The sequence below is a fragment of the Vanacampus margaritifer genome, chromosome 13 (genome assembly GCF_051991255.1).
Source record: "Vanacampus margaritifer isolate UIUO_Vmar chromosome 13, RoL_Vmar_1.0, whole genome shotgun sequence".
Classification (NCBI taxonomy): Eukaryota; Metazoa; Chordata; class Actinopteri; order Syngnathiformes; family Syngnathidae; genus Vanacampus; species Vanacampus margaritifer.
Window position 1 is genome coordinate 10,840,762 of NC_135444.1, and position 26,575 is coordinate 10,867,336.

At 39.2% G+C, this 26,575-nt stretch overlaps 1 protein-coding gene across 24 annotated transcripts in view; it reads left to right on the forward strand.

The window, feature by feature from the left end:
* The window catches only part of adgrl2a (adhesion G protein-coupled receptor L2a), a 133,607-nt gene that overhangs the window by 80,774 nt on the left and 26,258 nt on the right, over positions 1-26,575 (forward strand). For 18 of the 24 annotated variants that reach the window (XM_077583579.1, XM_077583580.1, XM_077583578.1 and 15 more), the window contains 10 exons: positions 16,937-17,236; positions 17,616-17,719; positions 17,932-18,117; positions 19,669-19,707; positions 21,941-22,124; positions 22,748-22,870; positions 22,965-23,164; positions 23,828-24,001; positions 24,939-25,145; positions 26,084-26,304. In XM_077583579.1, coding sequence (XP_077439705.1) covers positions 16,937-17,236; positions 17,616-17,719; positions 17,932-18,117; positions 19,669-19,707; positions 21,941-22,124; positions 22,748-22,870; positions 22,965-23,164; positions 23,828-24,001; positions 24,939-25,145; positions 26,084-26,304 — 1,738 coding nt within the window. The remainder of the gene's footprint in view (positions 1-16,936; positions 17,237-17,615; positions 17,720-17,931; positions 18,118-19,668; positions 19,708-21,940; positions 22,125-22,747; positions 22,871-22,964; positions 23,165-23,827; positions 24,002-24,938; positions 25,146-26,083; positions 26,305-26,575) is intronic. The other 6 variants (XM_077583569.1, XM_077583589.1, XM_077583593.1 and 3 more) reach the window with 1 other exon arrangement.

Here is a 26,575-nt window from a genome sequence, read left to right on the forward strand (position 1 = left end):
TCCCAGGAAAGTACAGGTTTTGTTGTTAAACACTGTTTCCCGAATGTTCTGGTTTGACCGTGTCATTTACATGCTATCTCTGTACATGTGTCTGTGCATGGGTTCTTTCTACTGCAGATTCCAAACACAATCAAAATATGTATGTTATGTCATACGTTTGAGCCATGTGATTGAGTGGTTATCAATCCTACCTAAAGGCCACAATCAGAGCTGAGAGGCCACAGCCTCTGTGATCCTGAACAGATTGTTACAGATAATAGCTTGATGTATGGCTGTTCCCGTCTCTTTTTTTGACTGTAGTAAGTAATTTACACACAGCCACACACCGCCAAGCAATATAAATACAGTACATTTAACGTTTTAACAATACTAACCATAACTAGACAAAGTGCAATTTCTTCAGAAATTGCATGGGAATGCTGAAAAGCTGAATGCTATTAGTTGAATGTTAAGAGTTGGATGCATGTGCTTATGAAGTAAATTGAAAGATAAATTATGTGAAAATTACACATTCTTAATTGTAGTTAAATGACAAGTGAACTTCAACTATCTGTCTGAAGTGGGATTTAATAATTTCAGAGAAATTTGAATCAATTTCTAATCCGATAAATCAGTTGGTATCGAACCATTGAATGTACTAAAATGTGGTCCAAGCAAAATTGGAACCCAGGTTCTCCTTGGTGGTGAAGAGGAATAAAAAATATTTTGTCCTCTTTGCGTGTTCCAAAACTTGAAGACAGATTTAATGTAAGAAAAAACACCTTTGCAAAAAGGATTTTAATCTTAACAGAGATCTCTGGACATCGTAACAGACTCCAATTCATCACTTAACAGGTGGAATTCAGAGCGCCGAATGTGTCTCTTCCGCGTGTAAAATGGCTTCTTATAGTTAAAACCGACCGCCTCTCTTTCATTTGTAGACAAAACATACTCTCTGGGTACTTTTCCATGAGCGATGGCGAAAACAGAGTCAGGGGTGCGTGTTCAACACTACTTGCTTTACACGTCTATAAAACCTTTCAACATGGTTAATATAAAGAATTAAGATGTTAATAATGTATAACAATGGTTAATATATGAAAATAAAGAATTTAAATGTTAATAATATCTAACAGTGGCAGGCAATTGCTCTAAGCACTGACCTAACTTGACTTGGCTAATGGCGTTTTTTTTTTTTTTTTGTGGCATCTGATGCTGACAAATTTCAATGTCTGTCCCATTGAAAATGAATGGGGAAAAGTTGATATTTAAGGTAAATTGTGTGAATACTGTAAGTAATTTGGAATCAGACGATATATATACCCCGGCAGACGTGAATTTTTGAAGCAAGTTGAAATTTGAACGGTGTAAATCGGAAGTATTATCTGGGAGAAAGTGCGGAGGATAAAAATTACAATAAAATATGTGTGAATGCTTCAATCGAAAAATGTAATGTCTTTTTATGAAACAGTAAATTTCATTGTTTTAATAAGATGTCATTGTGTAACTCTTGTTTAATCATGTTGTAATTAGGGAATAAAAAAGTGGGGGGGAAATGAAAACATTTTTTCAGCTATATTATAGTGACATATCTAGACTTATTATTAACGAAAAACCTTGCACAGTAAGTCTTTAAGTTCATCCAGGAAACCAGGCGGGTCAGGAAAAAACGAGCACCAAACCTACTTCTACTTCTGGTGCTCATTTGAGGACCATGCCGAAATTTTTATGTGCACGCCTGTTTATAACATATGCTGTGTTCAGAAACTAATGCAAGTGGAGCACGCTCTGCTTCTCCGAACACACACACACACACACACACACACTGAGAGTGATGTTAGGACGTCAGAATAAATTATCCAACACACGCTCAGTTGACTGCAGCGAACGAGTTCCGATGGGTTGAAATTTCCGCTTGCAACTGCGAAAAGGTTTTTCTTTTTAAAATGGCTTACCTCAACTCGAATTCTGCATTGCATTGTGGCAAAAGGTAGAATCATGGTCGGTTATTGCAACTTTTGTTGCTGTTATTGCTCTTATTGTTGAGTACACAGTTGTGGTGACTTATACTACTACTACTGCCAAAATGTTTGTTTGTTTGTTCATTCATTTAAAAAAAACAAACAAAAAAAATACTACTACTCTTACTACTATTACTACTTTTCTTCTTCTTCTTCTTCTGCATTACTGTCAACTTCTGGCCACCGACAGTAATGCCCAAAAAGTATTTGCTAACCGCCAAAAAAAAGCCAACACAATTTGGGTCACAGTCCAAACTCATATTTTAATATGTGCAAGTTACATCTGAGTATGAAATCTGAGGAACAGCCAAACTATGAAAACAAGTATGACTTATAGTCTGACAAATGTGGTGTGCGCGTGTGTGTGTGCGTGCGTGCGTGTCTGTGTGTGATGTCAATAAACATTTTGAAATGCACATATGTCATCAGATCTAGAGTGTTTAAACCCACTACGTGACCAAGAACATTAGACTTGTCGAGGCCTCTAAATTGCCACCTGGTCTGCACACATCACATGATGGGTAGAATTTCATCTCAGCTTACTGGAGATAACCGGAACTGTGAAGAAGAAGCTAGCAATGTGAAGGAATGACTTGTGTGAAGGCCGGCTGCCACTCGTGGTTCCTCCCATGTAGCTTTTTTTAACTGGTCTCATACTTGGGACTGCCGGCATCCTAAGTCGTCACGCTAAGTTACGACGTACTAGTGAAGATTAACTGAAGCGATGAAATCCCACATTAAGGATTTACAGCTGTGTGATGTTGTGTTATGGGAGAACAACCCGGTGTCTGTCTGGATTTAGAGTATGTCCGGTACATGAGGTGAGGACATCACCTGTTTCTTTTTTTTTTTCTGGAGAGCTCAGTATTGTTCATTTGGTAATTTTACCGATTTGACATGTCACCATCATTGGTCTCTCATTTTTTTATTTTTTTATTTTTATTTTTTTGTATGTGGGTGAGTATGTGTATGTGCGTGCGTGCGAGTGTGTGTGTATTCATTAGTTCACCTAAAACCTATTAAAAAAATCCCATACCGTTCACCTAAACCGAACACTTCCAGCCAGATTCATGAGGCCGTCAGGAGACCCGAGGAAGGACCAAAGAAAAGAAAGGAAAGTGACATCACCTGTTTCTTGCACGGAGGCCAGTTGTCGTTACCCAGGCCTCTTCCTCTTATTTACAACGTTTGCACAAAAACACCACAAAACAGTTTCTCCAATTTTCTAGTTGCAAGTGACGTGGCTACAAATGCTAAAAAAAAATTACAAAGCTGACTGAAACAAACCTGGGGTTAAGATTTACACTCACAAAGAGTTGTTGCACATGAAAGCGAGTAGAGGGCGTGATTATAGTTTCACTGAGCTTTATAGCCGACGGGATCCACAGTCTCTTTTTTGATTAGAGTGTGAGTGAGAAACAAGGCGTATTAAAAGAATTATTACACAGACTTTATATTGGTTCCCCCCAACACACACTTTCGAAGGGATTTACTCGCATGGGCCTTATTATTGTTTTCAGTAATCCGCATCTATAGTATGCATGACTTTTTCTTCTCAAAATGTACATGTACAGCATGTTAGCCCGTGCGTTCAGCCATCTCCAAAATAGACACCTCATTGTCTGTTTGCTTGGTACATTTGGAGTTAATACTTGAAATTTGAGGCACGTACAGTACAGAGAAAAGCTGCCGGGGAGGGGGAGTCGGGGGCGTTCAAGATGTAGTCTGGCAGCTGCTATGTCTGTTCTTTTATATTTTGCTGTCAAGGTGTAGATTACTGTGCAGTAGTGTGAATGTGCTCATATGTATACAGATCTGATGTGTGGGAAATATTACAGACAACAATAACTGACATAAATTAGCTATTAGGTTATTTTTCCTGAGATGTGAACGTACGGTTTATAATGTGCCACGACTCCAACGGACACGGCTCATGGGAAATTATTCGATTTTTCTTTTGCTGCGCTTTCCTCATATTTACTGCTGATATGCAAGCAATCAAATGGAGTCTTCCCGCTTCACATCCACAAATGCAACAGAGAGTGAAAGACATGTAATCCAATTTCCTCAGGGTATTACGCTCTTATTGGCAGATATCTGAATGCATCACAAACATATTGTGAATTACAGCTCTGCTTTGTAGTCTGGAACTCAATAGGTTGCAGGGTGTATATTGAGAGGGCTAACTAAATGTATAGTCGCAACAGAAAGAGGAAATCAGTTTTTCACTGTTCATCACCAAAAAGCTTTTTTTCCCTTTTTTTTTTTTAAATCCATCATCCATCTATTAGGTCATTTTACTGCCACAAAGAAAAAAATGTGGCTTCTCTCCAAAGGCAGCAGCACACTTGCCGTGTTTGGGTTTCCATTCACTTTTAAGTTACTTTAACAATTCCTGCCCCATTAGGAGGTGATGACCACCCAAAAAGTACAGTAAGTCTCCCACAAAATGGGAACAAGGAGGTAAAGCTTTTAAGATCCCTCGCTTTTGAAATCATCTGGAGATTATTTCATGCTGTCTTCTCATGAGAATGTAGTAGTGAAATGTATGCAGGCTGTGTAATAATAACAAAATGTCGCTGCACTTCCAAAAACAGTGTGTCCTTTCATAATCCATTTCACATGCTGCAAAAGAAATTCTACTTGACCATCGTTTCAAAGTGGATTAGGTTAAGATTAAGATTATATTACTGAGAGCTAAACTCTTGTTTGGAATGTTTTTATATTCTCATTGCTTTTAGGGATTTACTGGCTCTGATAAGTGGATGAGTTCAAATTTGACAACAAACAAAAAAATGACTAAATTATAGTAAAATAATAATAATCACAAGAAGCTTTCACTCTTTCAGTTGTAGGCAATATATTTTTTCCCAAAGATTATTCAGATTATGAAATGGGGAAAGTGTACCCAAAGGGACTGTAGAGTGATAAAATCCTCAATGAGTCAATCGTCAAACACCCAAGCATCTTGATTTCTTGCAGTCCGTGTATCTCCAAGCAAATTGACTGCATTCTTTACAACATCACTTCAAGATAAAACAAACATTTGGCTGATGAAGGACAAAGGTCAAATTTTATTCATAACTATAAATGCACGTTGCATTTCAGTTTTTTATGTGCAGATAAACAAGTCTATGTTTTCATGTGAAAATGGCTTTGGTCAGACATTTTTGTGTTTTTTCTAGGGGTGTCAAAAATAGTGCGGTCATTTTGAGTTTGAATTTAAAGTTCCTTTAACACCACAAATTTTTTTAACGCACGATTAATGGCCGGCGGCCATTTACTGCCTGCACTGTGAGAATTCCAGTCGCAACACAGCAGACACGTCCACGTCAAAATTGAGCAGTAATAAATTTAATAATGATGCATATATTTGTGGAGACTGGTGTAAGGTTGTATTGAACAATTTTAAAAATGTACAGAATTTCAAAAGTGACTTAATGTTAAAGATTAATATGAAAAGAAAAATGCACTGAGCTGTCACCAACGTCTTACAAATGCAATTATGCCATCTAGGGGCAGAAAAATGGCCTCAACGCAAATCAATATCACACCTTTTTCACAGTACGGTGCATATTTTTAATTTTAACAACATTTTATGAATTATTATGAAATTACTGTATCAATGACTAAAAGATGCAGCCATTTTCTATTAGTTCAACATTTTTTCTCACTTTTATGTTAACAACAGTATGAAAACATTTATTATACATTTAATTGTATATTTAGAACAGACATAAAATTTGTGATTAATCGTAAGTTAACCACTGAAGTCATGCATTTAACTCATTCACTCCCAGCCATTTTCACTGAAGCAACCCCCTTCGCTCCTGTCTGTTTTACTTGATTTTGACTGATTTTGCAAGATCCACAGAATATTGTGTTCTATTGCTATAAAAACATGGAACCTACCAGAGTTTCTTCTTTCATCAGGAAAAAAAGTACAAGTGGGAGAAACAACTTGTTGCAACATGGCCTTGGTTGATTTATTATACTCTGCTGCCACCTGCTGGTCGTTTTTGTAATAACTACCATTGCTTCATGCATTCTCTTCAGTTCAGAGGCTGCATCAAAGCCTTGTGCATGCTGCGGCATAAAAAACATAATTTTTTTAAACATAAAAATATGTCTTTGGCAGCATGGTAATATTTAAAATGGAACGTATGTATATGTTCTTGGGAGAAAATGAGTTAATTATAATTAAAAAATTGAATCACTTGACACCCCTAGTTTTTTCCTTTGAGAATTTAGCACTGAGTAGCTCAGAAAGTTTTGATGAATCTAACAAAAGGCTGAAAAGACAATCAAGTAGTTGGGCTGGCTGAGATTTAGCGCAGAAGCTCCGCCTCCGAGCGTTGGCATGTATTCAAAAAATCACGTCTGGAAGCAACTGAGGTAAAATGGATCGCACCTGTGGGTTGCAATGAGTCAGTGCTGCTGTCAACTAGTTGGCTGTGTGATTGTGTAAAGAACCCCTTTTTCCCTTTGATTCATCATTTATCAAAGGGAGAGATAATAATGTAATATTTATTGCTCAAATCAATTGTGAAATATGAATACAATCACTTTACTCATTATTTACCGCATCCAAAATCACTATGAAAATGTGTTTAAGAAAACAGTTTTTCCCTGTACAGACAATTAGCGACAGAGTGTAGCAGACTAGCATCTTCCATATAGTTTCCATTTTACATTTATCTGCAGCAGAACTCGAACCTCAACCATCCAGTTCAGTCCAGTAACACATAAATAAGACCAAGCCCAAGTCCTTACACATAAGCTACTGCCGCCCCTTAACCAAAGATTTAAGAGTCTGGAACGACCTCACATTGTCGATTGAAAGGGGAGCCATTAAGCGCTAATATATAAGACACATATGCTGTCAGTTTTCATTTGTTACCCTGCGATGACTGTGCCCTGGTGATGTCTCATCTGAGGTGTGTGCGTGCGTACTCTTATGTTGACGCATACGCTCAACGACCCAAGTTCTCCTTCCTCTTCTCTCCGGTGTTCTCATCTAAATATCTGTCATCAGTTGGCGACCTTTCACCCCGCCGATAATAACGCAACCGCCGAGCTTGTCCACACAAGTGCAACAACGCGAGGTTATGAATAAAGTTTGTCCTCCATATTAGCAGTGCTTTGGAGGACGCTCGATGACAGCTAATTGAAGGCTCCCTCGAGCTGAGTGCAGCACAGACGTAATTATCAGGGATCCTTTTGCGCTTATGCCACACGGCCCGAAAGTGGGATTTTGTCATTATCAAAGATGCTATTCAGTCGTGTGCTACCAGACTCATGGCTAACAGCAGCTCGTCCTCTTATACATCTCTGTGAACAAGAGGCGATGTTAATACCATTGGGTTAATTCCTGACAGCTTTTATTGGATTAAATTAAACCGAGCTATGGCATAAAGGTAATACGATTATTGTACCGCTGGCTGGCTGGATTACAGACTTGCAGCATACTCTATGTACACGAACAGCAGTGGTCAGAGTGGCTGCTTTGTTTATGCATGAGTTTCTCTGGGCAGTAGACCTCTCATTCATATTAGCCTCTTTCTCACGCAGGAAAGTGGATTTGTCTTCATTATGAACCTCCCAAATGGAACACTTAAACAGTTTAACTAATACCGATTTCATTCGATTCACTTCTTATTCAAGGATTTTCTTGCCCTAACAGCTTTTTCAGAGTGGTCCCGTTTTTTTTTTTTTTGTGGTGAGTTTGCAAATCAATTAGCCTAACTGGATTATTCATTCAGAGCATGTTGCCATGACTGACCCAACCGAGGTCATATATTGGGACTCAAATGTTATTACTATGGTTGATGTTTACATGGTTTGTCATACTGTATTTAAGTTTTCTGGGTGGCATTTTGAAGCATTGGATTCGATACCGATATTGCAGCCTAGAGTACTGTCCAATACCGATATCAGCAGGAATGATACATGCTTTTATTTTATTTTTAGTATAAAATGCTAGAAGAGACTTCATCAAATGAAACAAAGGACAATAGTCAGCAACAGTAGGTATGAGAAAATATACGTATAATCCAAACATTTGGGTTTCATAACTTCAGCCTCAAACATGAGAATGCACTGCACTTGAATAAAATCAACACAAAATAAATTCAAAAGGATCCTGAGAAATAACCCTCATAAAGTCAAATATCAGAGATTTTCAATGCAGACCGATATAATCCGAAACTGTATTTTTTAGTGATGTACCGAATTTTTGACCACCTAAAATATTCATCCGGAAATGAGAAAAATATAAATGTTCAGCATTCAGCCGAAAAAATATGGCCGGAATAGAATATTATGCAAAAAAAAACTGCTGTGAGCAAGCGTATGTATGAATTATACGTCTGAGTGAGCGTTCCGCCTCAATGTTAATGCATGAGCAGTAGCCGATAGCTAGCACCTTGAGGCTAACCCGGTCGATGCTATTCAAATCAGCGGCGAGGAATTATGGCAATGGCACAAAGTGTTAGCGGAAAGTAGTATTGTGATCTCCGTACGGTGTGTGCGCTAGCGACAGGAGAGGAAACTTCTCAAACTTCTTATTCTGCAACTGAAAGGTCATAGCAAATTGTTTGCTGCTGAAATGCAAATAAAGCCCCCGTTGAAAAAGCAACATGACGCCCGGTTCCGCGGGGACGAGAGCTGCGTTATCAGGAGCGACCAAAATCAATTGAGGTTGACGAGTGACGAAACTCTCAAAAAGTAAAGCTTCATCTCCAGATTATTACATCCATCAGTGTGCATAAAAAGCACTGTGTCTGTGTGCTAATGACAACTTTATTTATCATAGAATAACAAACACAATAACTTGACACTGCATTTTGATAATTTATATATATATATATATATATATATATATATATATACTTGACTTGATTGGGCCAAGCGTTTCTCATTTTCGGTTTTTGGTTTCGTCCCCAAAATTTTTTTTCGGTGCATCCTTAGTATTTTTGGCTGTCCAATATCAATCCCGATAAATCAGGCCGATAAATCAGGTCAGTTATAGTGTTTCACTGATAAATCAAAATCGATCAGTTATTACTGAGGTATTAACCTTTTTTGTTGACGGAGATTCTGTTGCGATGCTCCTGTGTGTGTGTGTGTGTGTGTGTGCTTGCGCTCCACTCTGTAAGTGCCCGGGGCCTCCACCTCACACACACACAAAGACGGGCGAAATGCAGCACACTTCTCCCCCAATCACACTCAGAAGGCTGAGAAAAGCAGTGTTGTTTTATTTTTTACTTTGTTGCTGGAATGGCCAACTTAAACGATGGAACAATTTTTTGTCAGTGATACTTGGCAACAAAAAAGAATCCATTCTAAATTAGGACAAAATTTGTGCATATGCTTGTGTTTTATTGAACCAATGTACAGATTGTTTCTCAATATATTTTAATGCATTTTTTACAAGACAATACTCTTCCACAAAATCGAAGATACTGTTTTTGTCCTGTGTGTCATTCAAAATCGCCAAATGAACAGGCCAACACACTTACCTGTATAACACAGTGACGTATAGAGAAATAAAAATCACTCTGCTTTATTGTAGGAACACCATCTGTATTCTGGACAGCCTTTTGCCCAATCCACCGTACGCGTTTTGTAACATTAGTCATCGTTGACTACATACTCATATGTCCATGTTTTTGGAGACTGTTTGTGTACTTTTGAGATCAGTGGTACAGTTGCAGTGTAGCTTGAAATATTTCATGGCTGATAGCAAACTAGGCAGATAAGTTTGCATTCTAATATGTTGAACAATATAATCTGTTTCCTGTTTTACCTGAAAGGCACAATTTTCTTTGCCTAAAGTCTTGATTCATGACACATTCTCTCTTCTTTGATGGAGAATTAACCTTGGGGGCTTGAGGAGCTAATAAGCTATGTCTGCCGTGTCGTGGTTAGCATGTTTTAATAGATCAGCTACATCTGATTTTGATCATTCTGGAAAAAGTCATTTGAAATTTCCGTCCTTGCTCCTCAAAGACAACAGTTTAGTTATCACAAGTGATTTGGAGATTGTTTTCAGAATTTTGACATTGTCTATGTTGCATCTCAGTGAAATAAACAGAGGAATATTATGCAACTGTTAATTAAACTTTATTCCCACGTCCTTCATTATCTTATATAAGACTATTATGGAACATTTGAAAGTTGAGTCAGTTATATTTGTGAGATAGACGTTTATGCAACTGTTAATTCCCACGGCCACCATTTCGTAATATAAAATTATTTTATAGCCTAGAGTTTACAGTCATTATGTTGACAGTGTTACTTATTAAAGTTCCTTATTTTATTTTAGTAGTGTTATGCTTCTTTGCTTTGAATCAAATGTTTTCTATTATAATAATTTATGGTCAGGGTTGGGCGGTATTCAATTTTTGACACCATTTTACTGTCTTGTTATATGGTATATATCATGTGTATATCAATAATCATATTTCATATGTCAACCATATATTGGTTATCGGGCAATATATCGGATAAGGGCCGAGTTATCAGATTTGGTCTTTTTTTCCCCTCACTGCCAATATTGGCATCAGCCCCGAATATCCCATATCGGTTGAGCCAATATATACAGTAGCTAGCAGGCTTTCATGCTGTGAGGGCGGGTCCGGTTCTTCAACAATATAATGTATTTTTCTCTAATCCTGCTGTGTGAAGTGAAATTTTAAAGTCAAATCAATGAATTTCTTTGATCTTAAAAAACATAATGGTGCCATAACCGGAAGTACAGATCTTCATTTTAGCATGTGTGGGATTAGCATGCCTGTTATGTACATAATGACAGTATTACATTTATAATCATAGGCTAATTTGTTGATAAATGTGTTGATTATTGGCCCGTAGATCAAAATGTATTCCTGTTTAAATTTTGTGATCAGTCAGCGTTTCAACTTTTTAATGAATTCAATTTACCAAATTTTTTATGCTTACTGTTTGCCGTAAAAGGGCTTCAAGAAATTGCACAATAAATGCAGTGCTGTAGAATGTGTCTGTCGCTATATAGTAAAATGTGACAATGGGATGATAAATGGAGCATCTTAGCTAGTCCTTGTAAAACACAGCCAACATCTGGTATTAATAACAGTCCATTACATGTTCACTGCTCATAGCGGGTTGAAATAAAACATGTAAGTGTGTAAAAGTGAACGATATTTTATGATGAGAAGATACTTTGAGTGCATGGCTAAACACCCTGGTAAGCCATGACAAGTGGGCGGTTGAATGAGCGATGTTGACAAGATATAGTTGTAAATTGACGTGCCAGAAGAATGTACTTGGATTACAGCAAATGTTGCGTTGATTTAGTGACCTGAATTGCAAGAGCGTTATCTTAAATCATGCTGCCAAACCGCAGATTGAGTTTCATTTTATTTCTGTCTGGATTCCCCACCCATGGAGACCACAGATCTTATCCTTATAGTCTTGTACACTTTGGAAATAAGAAACCCACGAAGGGGGCTGTTTTTAAGAAGGCATTTTTTGAAAAAGCAACCGCTGAAGGCGTAATTTCTCATCTTTTTGGGGATGAGTAGTGAAAAACAACAGGACATGGAGGCAGACGTTTCTGACGTCCAAGTGTAAATACCGGTAGAGAATGGATGCTAAGAACGGGTTGTCTCCTTGAGCGCCTTGACAGGTGGTACAGCTAACAATTTCTGTGTTTTGAGTAAAAGGATGTCACTTGGGGATGTGTTGCGGGTGTTTGAGGTTAAAGCAGGCGTAATGTCTGTGTGGTTTGCTGTATATCAGACCACAAATAAATTCCCCAGGTCAACAGAGCTAATACGCCGGAAGGGTCAGCTCACCTCACACATTCACACATTAGGGCTTGTGGGTAGAGGTTGGAGGGGCGGATCAGTCGCGGGGATGCTATAAGCCAGTCACATTATCCAATGGAGAGCAATAGATACACGGGTGTTCCGTCTTCTTTGTCCGTTGCGCATTCGCTCTGAATGTTCTTGTCATGGTCTCGACGTGAACTCCTCCCCGCTCCCTTCTTTCTGGCTCGCTGTCAGCTTGTGTTCATCGATGTTTTCACTACGGGGGTTGCGCCGCTTCGAGCGGCCGGGCTTAACCGGCGCGCCGTAGCAGCGCCTCTCGCCGCATGCTCCACGGGCAGCCTAATGGAGGAAATCAAAGTACTCAAATGTGATTAGATTCAAAGTGCACATTGCATCCCAATTAGAGCTCCTGCTATTGATTAAAGTTGCCCCTTTTCAATACAACCAGCAAATAATTTGAGATTAAGACAATGCAGTTAATTTACATGTGATAAGACTATTCTCTGGTCAACTTTTTTAGTTGAATTGATTTTCACCCTGCAATCAGTTTTGTCAGCTTTATTATATGCAAACTTAGCGGTGCCCTGAGATATGAGTGACCCAATAATGAGTTTTTCGAGATACGGGATTCTGATGTGTTTTTGCTTTGAACTGCAAACACAAACTTGAGATATGAGCGCTGTACTTTGGCAAGCTGTTTATTGTCACTCTCAGTTTAAGTCTACTGTCAAGCTAAACATACAATGAAAGTATTCCACAATGTGTTTCTTCAACAGTCGCGTAGCCTTTAGCACGCTGGCAAACTTGAAATATGAACCAAACTGTGGGTTTTGTGAACGGTTCCACCCCTAACACTTATATAGTGATATCAGAACATTCTCAAATTCAACATTGTTCAAATTCTCGAGCATTGATCATTTGCATTGAAATGTAGAAGAATAAATAAAGCTTCGATAAAAAAATATTAATAAAAATGACCCAGGGTCTGTTGAAAAAAGTTGCACTTGAACAAACGCAACCCATAAAACCATATATTTGTAGTGGAGAGTCAAATCTCTATGCACCACAGATCTTGCATTTGCGAGATACAGACTTGCTACGTTGGTGTTCACCAGTCTTTTTTTAGTTCCTGGCAGGCGTAAAGTGAATGTTTGCAGAACCGACAATGGTACAAAAAGAGCACTTAATAGGATAACTGTTAGCTGGCAAAACCATGCCATCTTGGCTAGCATTAGCACTAGCGCTACCTAGCTGCTCCTCATTAATAAATAAAAAGCCGTTCCCCAAGTGTGTATGCGTGCATGCGAGTCCCAATTCCCAAAGTAGCAAGCAATTTGACTAAATGTTGATGACCTAAGTAAACAACATGGAAATATATCGAGTACGGGAAAAAAAAATATTGCGTCCATTTTACTGATTGATAAATCAGGCCTAAATATATTCACACTTTATTCTTTATTATCACCCATGTCCTCTTTCTATAGGAGCCTGCATCTTCTAACTTCTTTGACTGACACTCGATATTTTTATGGCCAACTTCAACAACGCCAAAACCGTTGTCTTCAACTCATAATTTTAAACCAATGCCCTTGAATTTGAATGTGGCCATTTGCTGAATCAATCTATCGTAAGAGGAAGTTGCTGAATCGATATTGAGGTACAGTATTGCAATGCATTGATGAATCGACTACAATATTCCAACCCAGGACCAGAAGACTACATCCCATAATTATAAATAATCCGAATAAAAATAGAACCAAGACTCGTGTTGTCAAATATTGCAAGCCATGTTCGAATGGCCAATCAAAGTGGACAAAAATCACCTTTAAATGAACAAAATGAGCACAACTGCAAAACAAAAACAAAAAAAATGATGTTGCGCCATCTGTATTCAAACGTTTGTCATTACACAATCAAACGGACTTTTATCCAAATTCTTTGAGTCAATGTTGAGAGCCGGGTACCGAGTCCTTCCCGTACTGAATTGTGACTGATGTCATGTTTAGCATAAATGTCTTAAACATCATTTTATTCCTCCTCGCACCAAAACAGGAAATCAATGGGGCCACTCTCGCAATGAAGCTAGGCTAAGAAAAAAAAAAGGTTTTTGTCCAATCTTAAATCTTCCTTTTCATGGTTACGCTCATAAATCTGCACGGGCCACAAATGAACGGCGGAATAACGCTAGCTGCCGTTGCACTCCTTGTCCCGAGGTCTTTGTGTTTGTTGTTGGATGGTAAAGTATTCATATTGTGAACGAACCTCTATTGCAGGTCCAATATGTACGTGTAAGGCTATCTTAAGATTCAAATGACTTGCCATAAAAATGCTACTTTTTTTTTTTATTAATAGGTCTAATGCATGAGTTGCTGTCATTTAGGCAAAGGTTTAATTATAATAATCACTTATATTTAAATAGCGACCTATAGGAAATGTAATAACTCATGGGGCCAATTAAAATGTACACTACATTAGTGTGTATGCATGTGTCTTTATTCATGTTACTAATTGTATCGAGCTAGCTGTAAAAATAAAAATGAATGCATTATTTAAACATGCTAGCTTGGGCCAGTAGCGATACCAAGTATCGGTATCGCGCTGATACCCGGCCTTATTTCAAGGTATTGGCACTCAAAACAGGCGGCCATTTTGAAATCAGGAAATAGAAATCATAACAATAGAAACGTGCAATTTTAAGGAAAAGTGCAATATTGGGATACTGTATGTAGTTATTTCTCTAAAATTGTCTGTTTTTGTGTGGAAATTTGGTGTATCAAAAGTAATGGACTATATGCCACGGAGGAGACGGGACTTCCGACTTTGTTTCCGTTTCCGGTTTGCGACGTGTGGGCCGCGTCCCAATACTTGCGCTTTCGCAATTGTGTCCCTCGGTTGCGCGTTCCCGAGGCTGCGAGTGTTTAGTGTCTGTCTCAGTGTCCGAAGCATTTCAGATAGTTGAGCGGGGGAGCGCGCGGGTGGGGGGCGCAGGGGTGGGGGTGTGAGTATTGGAACGCGACCACGCTGATGTGTAAAACCCGGAAGTCGGAGAACCGTGGCATCTACCCCATAGTGTTATCAGGACTTGATGTCGGTTTTGTTGACTACTCAAGAGTTGAGTACTTGTACTGGTATCATCTGGGGGAAAAAATGGTTTTGAATAGCCCTAATTTCTATGTGTTTCTTAAGTGTATCTTCCAATCCTTAGCGCATCACACGTTTGTCCCACAGTATCTCATGTTCAATATAATGTGTGTATTATTTTCTGCTTTCCTGGGAGTGAAACATATTGTTTTTGCCGGGGGCGTTGCATGAGTTACTGCACATGCACCTGCCGTCACAGGAAAGGGCGGCTGCCAAATCGATGTAGAAGTAGCCGGACAACACACGTTTTTGCGTCGCTCGGGTGAAATTTAATCATCCATCCCTCAAAATCTCCCAGGCAGAAATGACTGCCAGCCAGGAGGATGTTACTGTAATTATTGTCTTGTTCACTGCTGACTGAGTGCCGTGGATAAGCCGTCGTCAACGGGAAGGCAAATACGCTTGTTGAACAAAGCACTTAGCTGCAATTTACACAACAGGATACTGGGATGTATAAGCATTAGAGCGATGAGCATGACGAGGACAAGGAAAAAAAAGTTGGAAAATGTTACTTATGGGGAGAGCCATTAAGGTTTAAGCAGCACACGAGGGCATCTGCCCACCAAAAGTTCCAGCGATGACTAGCTGCTAAACTTGATATATTCCACATTAAGGACCACGGGGGGTGCCGCAGTAATGAGCTGACCTTAAAGTGCACCCGCATAGCATAACATGTTTTCTACAGTTCATGAGAATCAGACTTTTTCCTGCCCAAGTTTTCAACTGAGCAAAAGATGAAAAAAGTGTGTATTTCACACCCAAAATGACAATGGTTAATTGTTTTGGCAGTTCTACTCCTTTCCACAGTTCATATTAGCGTAGCGTCCTTACTTGCATCAAATTAAACTTGTATGTGGATAAAAGCTATCCAGGAGACATATTTAGAGAGGTCCGAGTTGCTAAAAAGAATTTGGTGTTCATGCACATACCAATATGACCGATAAATACAGATTATGGCCCTTCAGATATCGGCCTAAATGATTGACCAAATGGCTAATTAGGGCTGCTCGATTATGAAGAAAATATGAATCACGATTATGGTAATAATTGAAATCACAATAATTTTTGGGTAGAAAACAAGAAAATAGTTTAAACATCAGGACAAATAACATTACTTGAAACACTATAATTATGCAAGTTCATTTTGGATAAAACTAAATTTATTAAATTAGTTATTTTAAAATAAAATAAAAAGGTGCAAATGTATAAATTTAAACAACTCAAACAACTCAAAATTAGTATTAATGATCTTTCTTTTTACGATTATGCTGCTTTTGTAATTGTGGAGTGTAATAATTGAAATTTCAATTGAATTTCAATTATGAGTAATTGCACAGCCCTATGGCTAATTATTTTTAATTATATGTACTCTAATCAGTAACAGCAGTTGTCCACAATTGACGCTGTAGTTGTACACATTGATGCGTTAAATATGACACACATTCAACTACTAATAACACAAACACACACAGAGGAGAATAATTAATTTCCTTATAATTTCATTAATTAAATGCATTTGGCCACACAATGCATTCTGGGAAACAAAAATATATATATATATATTTTTTTTTTCCATTTTCATCCGTTACAATTGACCCCCTCTATTTGTGTAGAAGAGGGACCAGGCCGAACCACGAATAACAGAAATCTGCTTAGATTTGATGCCCTGTAAAATAGATTGTGAGGGTGTTGGGGATTTTTTTTTAAAATTATATATACTGTATATATTTTTAAATTAATTGTTTGATTAATCGGTAATCGGTAAGTTGTTGTTTTTCTGCCCAAAATCGGTATTAAAAAAATCCATATAAATCGGGGGGGGGGCCTAGTTGTTATTTACAGAATGACATCGCCAAACATTAACTCTGGCCTAATTTGCGTATTGCAAAATTTATTTTTGACACTTCTAAAGTCTGTACTAGATGCTTTTGTTGTGTAATCACACCCTTATGTATAAACAATCATATCTTGTCTTCCGTGCAGCTCCGCCTTTATCTCAGGCCACCGTGTCCCCTCAGCCTCTGAGAACGACAACCGCCACCACAACAACCACAGTGCACCGGGGCGTGGCCAACAACACTACCACCACAACAGGGCCCAAGGAAGGCGGCAAGGGAGCGGCCAGGCCCCCTCCCGTGATTGTGCAGACCACTTCCCCTCCGCCCCTGGAGTCGTTCCCATTGCCCGAACGCTTCTGCGAAGCCACCGAGAGAAGAGACATCATGTGGCCTCAGACCCAGCGGGGCATGCTGGTGGAGCGACCTTGTCCCAAGGGAACGCGAGGTAAACATGGCCCGTCTCGTCTCGTGGGCCTCCCGACATGTTGCGCCGCTCAAGAGAGCAGTCGGGTCTGTTTGATGTGTCTGAAATGTGCCGTGATCTCTTTCCGTGCCGGGGAGTCAGTGAGGACAGCTTCTAATCGGGTGCATTTCGCCGTTGTCATGTCCAAACATAATTAAGCAATCTGTAACGGCTCTGTTGCTGGCTCAGCTGTTTGGGCCCACAACTCGGCATGGCGACACACACTCGTTTTTGGACTGTGCGTGAAATTGTGTTAGGCCACATGGCTAATTAGGACAGAAAAATGGTCACCAATTTCTAGCAAAAACAGACACGAAACAGGTTTACTTGATTGTACTTGTGTTCTTGTTTTCCCTTCCAGGCACAGCATCTTATTTATGTGTCCTTTCCACTGGGGCCTGGCACCCTAAGGGCCCCGATCTCAGCAACTGTACATCCCACTGGGTCAACCAGGTTGCACAGAAGGTGAGTGTCAGCTCCTTATTTCTGTTTTCTCCCCACCATGTTACTTAAAAAAAAAAGATGTGTTTTTTACGATGTAAATATTTTGTGTGCTGTGAAACCACCACATGTTCAAACACACTCTCATTCTAGTGTAACTCATTAAAAATAAGGCCGTTAATAGCAAATCTGTCTTCTTTGCGCCCTTGTAAACTTGATTAATTCCACCCCTGCAGATCCGCAGTGGTGAAAATGCAGCAAACCTGGCTAACGAGTTAGCAAAGCACACAAAAAACCCAATCTACGCGGGGGACGTCAGCTCGTCAGTGCGCCTCATGGAGCAGCTGGTGGACATCCTGGATGCTCAGCTGCAGGAACTCCGGCCTAGTGAGAAGGACTCTGCGGGACGGAGCTTCAACAAGGTAACAATGCACGGAAAACGGAAAATTAGCATTGGCGGGAACCTCCAAAATGTCTAGTAGTACTGATAGTTGGTTTGTTTGTGTTTCAATACAATTTTACTACAACAAATATTGGGTTTACCTACATTAGATACATTCAGTCACTGGTTCTATAGTTTAAAAAAAATCTCATTACTTCTTGTAGTTTCCCCACTTGTTTTTTTTAAGATCATCAAACAAATGTATATATCAGATACAGATAAACAAAGTAAATACATCTAGAATGCAGTTTTTAAATGGTGATTTTATGGTGTGACAAAGTACTTGCCCCCTGAGTGAGTCTAAACGGTTTGGCCACTCTCAGCATCAACAACTGAACTAAAAGTATTTTCATAACCGGCAAAGAATCTTTCATATCTCTGCGGAGGTATTTTTGTCCACTCTTCTATCCACTGCTTGCTTCATTCTGCAACACTCGTGGGTTTTGGGGCATGAACAGCCATTTTAAGGTTGTGCCACAGCATTTTTTTTTTTTGTTGCCAGATTCAAATCCGGATTTGATTAGACCACTTGTCTAGGTCACAAACTGGCAGGCAAACATTCTCGCTCAAGATTTTCTGGTAAAGAGCAAAATTCATGGTTTTATCAATTACAGCAAGTCGTCCTGGTCCTGGAGACGCCAAGCAGCCCCGGACCATAAAACTACTACCACCATATTTGACTGTTGGTATGATGTCCTTTTCTGAAATGTTGTGTTCCACTTACGAGATACACACACCTTACAAAATGTTCAAATTTTGGCATGTCGGACCATAAAATATTCTCCAAAAAATCATTAAGATGTGTTTTGAAAAAGTGAGACGAGCCTTTATGTTATTTATGGTCAGCATTGGTTTTCACCTTGGAACTCTGTCATGGATGTCATTTTTGCCCAGTTTTTTATTGCTGAGTCATGAACCCTGACTTAAGTGAGGAAAGAGAGGCCTGCAGTTTTATAGATGTTGTCCTAGGTTCTTTCGTGACCTACTAGGTGGGTCGTCGCTGTGCTTTTGGGGTGATTGCTGTAGGCCAGCTGTTCACCACTTCTACATTTTCTCCATAGATCATGGCATTTTATTGCAGCTTTTTGAGATCCTTTGGCTGATTTTGTTTTGTCAGTGATTTCTTGATTGGGATCTCCTCCAGAACTAGTCTGGAGGTAATCAGCCTTGGACTTAGGTTGTATTTTATTTGATGATCTTGAACATAAAAGTGGGGAAACTGCAAAAAAAAAAAAGTATGATTTTGAGAAGTGGCACATACTTTTGTATGACACTATATGGGAGTCCATCTGCCTCCTCTTTCTTTTCAACGTCAACGTTAAGAAGAAACAAATCTTGTCATTCAATTTATGCAATGATCATGAACGTCATCCAAATCCCTTATTAGTCATTGGCCGTCAGGTAAGAAGCAAGAGAGTCTTTCCTGAGAAAGTTTGTGCATCCATTCTGTCAGGCTTACTTAGACTTCAAATCATCTGTCTTTCTCTGTCTTATCTCTTCTTTTTCTTGATGAATTAAAACCCCAAAAAAGCTTCAAAAACGAGAAAGGACATGCAGGGCATACATGAAGGTACTGGAGCGATGCTCTTGCCCCCTAAATCCCATGCTTGCTGCCGCCCCCTCCTCTATGCCTGCACTATATGAACAGCTCGCATTCTGCAGCATGAACTCTTTTTTTTTTTTGTACTCACTTTATCCTTCGTTCGTTTTAAGTTACACTTCCATGCGTACACCACATTCAAGTCAGATGAATACACTACAGTCATCTGCAGTTGCAAAGGTGACGCTGCATCATGAATGTATTTATTTGGTGTCTTAATTTGGATTATGGCCCGAGATGAATCATCTGGAATCATAAAACACACTGTCCTGTTCGTTACATCCCGTTTGTTTTGCCGCCTTTTTAATTTCTTCAGGGTTCATTCTAATGATATGATCTAAAAGAAAAACAAAACTAATCCCGCTTAACTCATACTTTCTTCTTTTCAAGGACCACCATCACCTGACTTTTTATCATCCGCAAAGTCAAAACTTTAGCTCTTGTTTTACAATAACAGGTTTGAGGTCATAGGAGTAATTGTTTTCTGTAAATTGGCGCAATTTGTTCTACTTGGATAATAGGGTTACTTAGGCCAAACCTTTTTTTGTCTCCCGTAATGCTGTCAGCTTGTGTTTATGCATCAGAGTGTTTTGTCCAAATATATCCCCCCTCCACCAGGGACGTCCGCGTCCTCCGCCTGCCACCAAAGTCAACACCTTCCTCCATGCAGATCTGTCTTTCGGGACAGTATTAAAACAGACTGAGCAAAGTCACAAGCCACGCTTACTGTGTGCAAAGAGAAAGACTAATTGCATAATGAAGGGACAAATAACTTCAAATATATTTAATCAAATTGTTGTCCTCACGTATTAGTTATTAGTAATAGGACATATAGCCATTAAAAAGGGCTATGCTAGCTACAGAAAAATAGTAACTAGTTACAGTTACGAGGTACTTCATTCAAAAGTAAAATAGTAACTAGTTAGTTATAAGTTCATCCAAAAGTAACTCAATTACTAAGTTGATTCCTTAAACCAAAAAGTAAAGAATTACTGTTAAAAGTAAATTTTTTGTACTTATTGCATAATTTCAGTGCTCTATGCTAAATAATACACCGTTGATCAACTCTACAGTTTCTGCTAATTTGCATTCACATCACTAAACTCTGCTCGGCATTCTGGTGGTCTATGCAAACACAAACTTGACTCAAACAGAATGTAATTTTAAACCCTAATTTATTTAAAGTGGAAGTCAACCCAAAAATGTTCTTAACAATATTATGTTCTATGCAGTCCCACTAGTCTCAACACGGTATCTTGATAAACATTGTGTTCGTGAGATATGAGTTAAGCAGCAAAATCCACCCATTTTAGTCATCTCGGGGGCGGCCATTTTATATATCACTTGCCGTTGACTGAAGATGACATCACAGTTGCTCTGGGCGCAGGTGCAGACCAATCACGGCTCACCTGTTTTCTGAAGCTGAGCCGTGATTTTTTTTTTATTATTCATTTAAATCAAAACCCTGATTGATTACATAATATACAAGGTGTGTCTAAATCCATTTGTCAATACAGAGTCTCCCTAAAGCATAAAGATCTGGCTTTGAGATTGATGACTCAGCATTATCTGATAGCTGCCATATTTGATGCACACACATCACTTTAGCCGCCCCTCTCCACGCACTTCATCTTTTACACCACCCGTCTCTCAAATTGATTACCTGATTAGACATATTGATCTGGTTATTTCCTGGAGAAAGCTAAAGCAAATGCAAGTTTAGAGGTTTAGTTCACTAAACTGTACCTAATTAGAATTGTAATATTGTGCGAGATCATTTAATCACATCAAGTAGTAAGCACGGCAACTTTTCCAATTTTAGTACTTGAAGTGTCATCATGCTTTCGAGTTAATTATTGGACCAGATCTGCTCACTGTCTCCTCTTTGACCACAAGTGGGTGCCCTGATGAGACGTCCTTGAAAAAGAAACCGAGTCCGCCTGCACTTATCATTCACTGTTTTAGTTTGCAACTCTCTTTTGGTCATGACATGCTTGTAACATCATGTATACGGGTTCCTTAAGGGCTGTTAAATTACTGTTATTTAACGTCTGATCATATAATGATCTTTAATGTGATGCTTCCGCTCAGCTTTTTATTCATCAGTGTCTGCATGCCTCTTTGTCATGTCTGTGAATGTGATTCGTATTCCCCAAAAATGCATTTAGCGTAGCGTTTCACATTGTTCTATGGTTTGACGCAGGCCATTGTGGATACGGTCAACAACCTGCTCCGACCCGAGGCTTTAAAATCGTGGCAGGACATGAACAGCACGGAGCAGACGCACGCCGCCACCATGTTACTGGACACCTTGGAGGAAGGCGCCTTCGTGTTCGCAGACAACCTGATGGAGCCCGCCATCGTCAAAGTTCCCGCAGACAATATAAGTGAGTCGGAAACAGGAAACTGACAGACGCTCCTGATTGACAAAAGCTCGGCTGATATAATTTGATTAAGCAAATTGCTTGTTAAAGGAAAAAAAAAACAAGACGGCTGTATAAAATAAGGACTTTCATATAAATAGAGCCTTGACCTCAAGGGTACAGAAAAACATCTCATATTAGTTTAACGAGTTGCTTACTGACAAAATGATGAATATCAGACAATTAAAGAGGCTGCATTCTCTGATTGCACATGCTTAGTTTATAAATGAATGCGTCTAGACCTTGTAACTCTATACATTAATGTGCGCATTAGTCTGCTGCCGGGTATTTTACATATCCTCTACCTCCTCCTCGTCCCCTCATGCTCGTTAACAATTAAAGCGCACACATGGCTGTTGTCTTTGTGTTATTTTGCATCGCTTCATTAGGCAAACGTTTTACAAGGATGAATTGATCCCATTTTGATGGACGTTTATATTGTGTCGGGGTAATGTGATCGTGGGTCTTTAAAAGAAAGCCTTGACATCAATCTCCATAGTCTCGTCTTGTCTTAATTTAACGTGTTTTGTTATGACTGACAAGTCCTTTTTTCCTTTCACGCCCGTCTCTGACTCCTCCTCCGGCAGTCCTGGACGTCTACGTGCTCAGCACAGACGGTCAGGTGCAGGATTTTAAATTCCCTCAAACCAACAAAGGGGGAATCTCCATCCAGCTTTCAGCCAATACAATCAAGCTCAACAGCCGAAATGGTGAGCTTTTTTGTAAAAAAAAAAAAAAAAGACTCGTTATCACAGTATAACATGACAAGACGCCATTCATCCTCTTATGTTTTTGTCCATGTAGGAGTTGCCAAGCTGGTGTTTGTTCTCTACAAGAATCTAGGCCAGTTCTTGAGTACGGAAAACGCCACCATCCAGATGGCCAGTGATGCTTATGGACGCAATGTCTCCGTCAATTCCGACATCATCGCTGCCTCAATCAACAAAGAGTCCAGCCGAGTTTTCATCAATGACCCGGTTATTTTTACCCTGGAGCACATTGATGTGAGTAGAGTGGCGGTGGGGCCATATTTATAATTATTTTATATATATTTTTTTTAAATCTCCAAAGTCGATTCAGAGCCGATTGAAAGAAGCATTTGAATTCTAAATGTCTGGCTCGGTCAGTCTGTAGTTTATTTAAGTCATTGAACATCAAATTAAAGCCGTCTTTAGAACCTAAGTGAATTCTTAATGAAAAGTAATTCCTTAATCAACATTGGGATATAAATGATAGCCATTTTCTTTTATTGTTGGGGGAAATTAACTCTTAGATTAGCTGTACAATCTAGGATGAAATTACTGGAGCACCAATTATCTTTCTTCTTTTAAAGTTGTCACTGAGTTCCCAGAGGGCTACGCGGGGCTCCATTCTTTATCAGAGAAATTGTGCAATTCCAAAGACATGGCGTCAAACAATTACGCTTCACTGTTATTAAAGCCTCATATATCCAAGAATGCTTCGCTTGATTTGGTAAGCATGTGCTAAATGAGATACAACATATGAATTGCTTCATAAGAGCTGTGAAGTGAGAAATCCTCATCCGTATCAGTGTGGAAAAATACTTTGTACGAGCAGGGGGTAAATGGCCTTTGTGTTGTTCATCTACTTCAATTTCAGGCAGTCAATTATTGGGACACTTTAGCATATCTCTTGTTATCTTGCAGATGGAGCACTACTTCAACTCAAATTGCTCCTTCTGGAATTATTCCGAGAGGAGTATGATGGGCCACTGGTCCACGCAAGGCTGCAAGCTCCTTGAGACCAATAAAACACACACCTCCTGCTCCTGCAGCCACCTCACCAACTTCGCCATCCTCATGGCCCACCGCAAAATCTCCGTAGGTCCATTTTATCTCATGCCATATTCATCAAGTTTTTCTTTTATTTTGCAATTTAATTTGATTTATTAGCTTATACCAAATTAAGGAGGGCTGAAGTAAAAATATTGAACTGTTGTGTGAGCATCAGTACCCTAACAGTATCTTTGAAACCTTTTGACAGTTAATTATGATTTCAATGGTGAATCTGTATTATCATTGCTCATTGACAAGGGGCTCTAATTTTCAGTCAGTCAAAATTTGCCTCTTCAACCATGACAATGTTGACTGTGAATCCGTTTAGCGTGAATGATACGCGATGGAGAAAGTGGCGCTAATTGCCTTTGAAGCTTGAGAGGTCCAAAAGTTAAAACACTTGAGTAGGAATCGCCAAGCTAGGAGATGTTTAAATATTTTCAAGAGCAGAAATAATAGTGCCATCCATTAGCTACTTTCAGTGTAAAAGTGGCCTGCGATTATTGTATTATTGTGGACATTTTAACAAAAGGCAGGCTTTGGTTTGACTCAGAGGTAGAAACTTGTGATAAAAAGAATGCATCAAATATGAAGCTGGGCCATGTTTGAGGCTTATCAGAATCTGATTTATTGGCCAAGTATGTAAAAACACACAAGGAATTTGTCTTTGCAGTCACAACCCATTTGTGAAACACGAAAAATAACAATAAACACATGAAAAATGAAGCCTGACAGTTTGCCATTTAGCACCCCGAGGTTCTTCAGTGGAACAAATGAAACATGAGGAAGGAGGAAGCAGAAAAAAAGAACAGGTCCAATCTATGCTCCTTTAAAGGGGAGCACAGTATGGACCTGGAAAAAAAAACTGCACATAGCAACTGTAAATATTGTTCAGGAAAACATAAAAAATGTTTTGCAAGTGGTAAATGTGTGTCTTCATCTGATATTCATACATTTTATATATTTATGGATTTATACTCAGGTCAACAGACAACATGAGCTGCTGTTGACGGTCATCACCCGCGTGGGTATCGTGGTGTCGCTGGTCTGTCTAAGCATGAGCATCTTCACCTTCTGCTTCTTCCGCGGCCTGCAGAGCGATCGCAACACCATCCACAAGAACCTCTGCATCAATCTCTTCCTCGCCGAGTTAATATTCCTAATTGGTATCGATATGACTGAGCCCAGGGTAAGAGGGGAGGGCACGCACCTTAATGATTTACTTTGCATTCATTCCCTTTCACGTTATCGCCTCACAACCCCGCAAAACAAGGCAAAAGACTCTTCAGAGTTAAATGGATGAAACTTTAAGTGTTGTTTGTTCCAAAGCCTCTCAGCTTGTCCCTGACATGACATGAGCAAGACAGGACCATTAATATAGATCGCTAAGAAGCTATGTCCTCATGACAGATGTTGTTTTTTCCCCTCTCTTATAAAACCATAGTCACACTTGTTTCATGTCGTGTTTTACTTTGCCACCAACTATTTCATTAAAGGTTGCTCAGAGATCAAATATTTCCCCCCAATTAAAACCTCACTTTAGGACTAAATTGGGCTTCATTGTGTATTGCCTATTTTGTATTCCTCCCAATTCTTTGACGTGCTTCTCCTTCAACATATTTCCTCCGATTCACATCATTTCAATTTCAACATATTGCAAAACTTCATGCCTTAAGAGCTTTTATTTTCATCATCTAAAAATTCACAGTTTTCCCATAATTCAACATTTTTCACCCCCCAAAAATCCCCATTTATTTCAGTTAAGACCAAATTCCCCCCCAGGTATTTATCCTTCATTTGATAAATAATTTGCAAGTTACCATTTTTTTATTTTTAAAACCCATATTAGGACATAATTTACCCCCCCCCCCCAGCATTACTTGACTAATTCAAACTATTCTAACTTCAACGTGCAGATCATTCAAGTCATCTCATTTATTACTCCCAATCACAAAATTTTCTTAAGCCCCAAATTCCAAATATTGTATTTACATATAGCAAATGGCAAAATTCTGTAGATACAAAGCTATGACTATTCACATTTAATCTAAAATTTAGTATATGGTTTATAATTTTGGGGATGAATTCCATATTTCTTCTTTAATCTGAATGTTTGTTCTCACTCAGATTGGCTGCGCTATCATTGCGGGGATCCTCCACTTCTTCTTCCTGGCTTCCTTCTCCTGGATGTGTTTGGAAGGAGTCCAGCTGTACCTCATGCTGGTGGAGGTCTTTGAAAGTGAATACTCACGGAAAAAGTACTACTACGCATCTGGTTACCTTTTTCCTGCCATCGTTGTCGGCGTCTCCGCAGCCATCGACTATGGAAGCTATGGGACAGAAAAAGCGTAAGCAAATCATTTGGGTTTATTTTTTTGGAACCAAAATGTGCAGTACTGTCTGTTTCGACCTACACTGTATGCATATCCCCCATGAGCAGCAAAATTATTTGAGTTGCTGTCGGCAGGAATATGCAGCTGTTCAATTTTTCATGTCATTTTTAAGTGTCTGACGGACTCAACGCCGCTGCGGTTTGAACGAGGAGTGGGTTCGGTGTGGCTACATTAATGCCTTTCTGCTAAAAGACCCTCATGTGACCTCTTGTTTGTAAATGCTCTG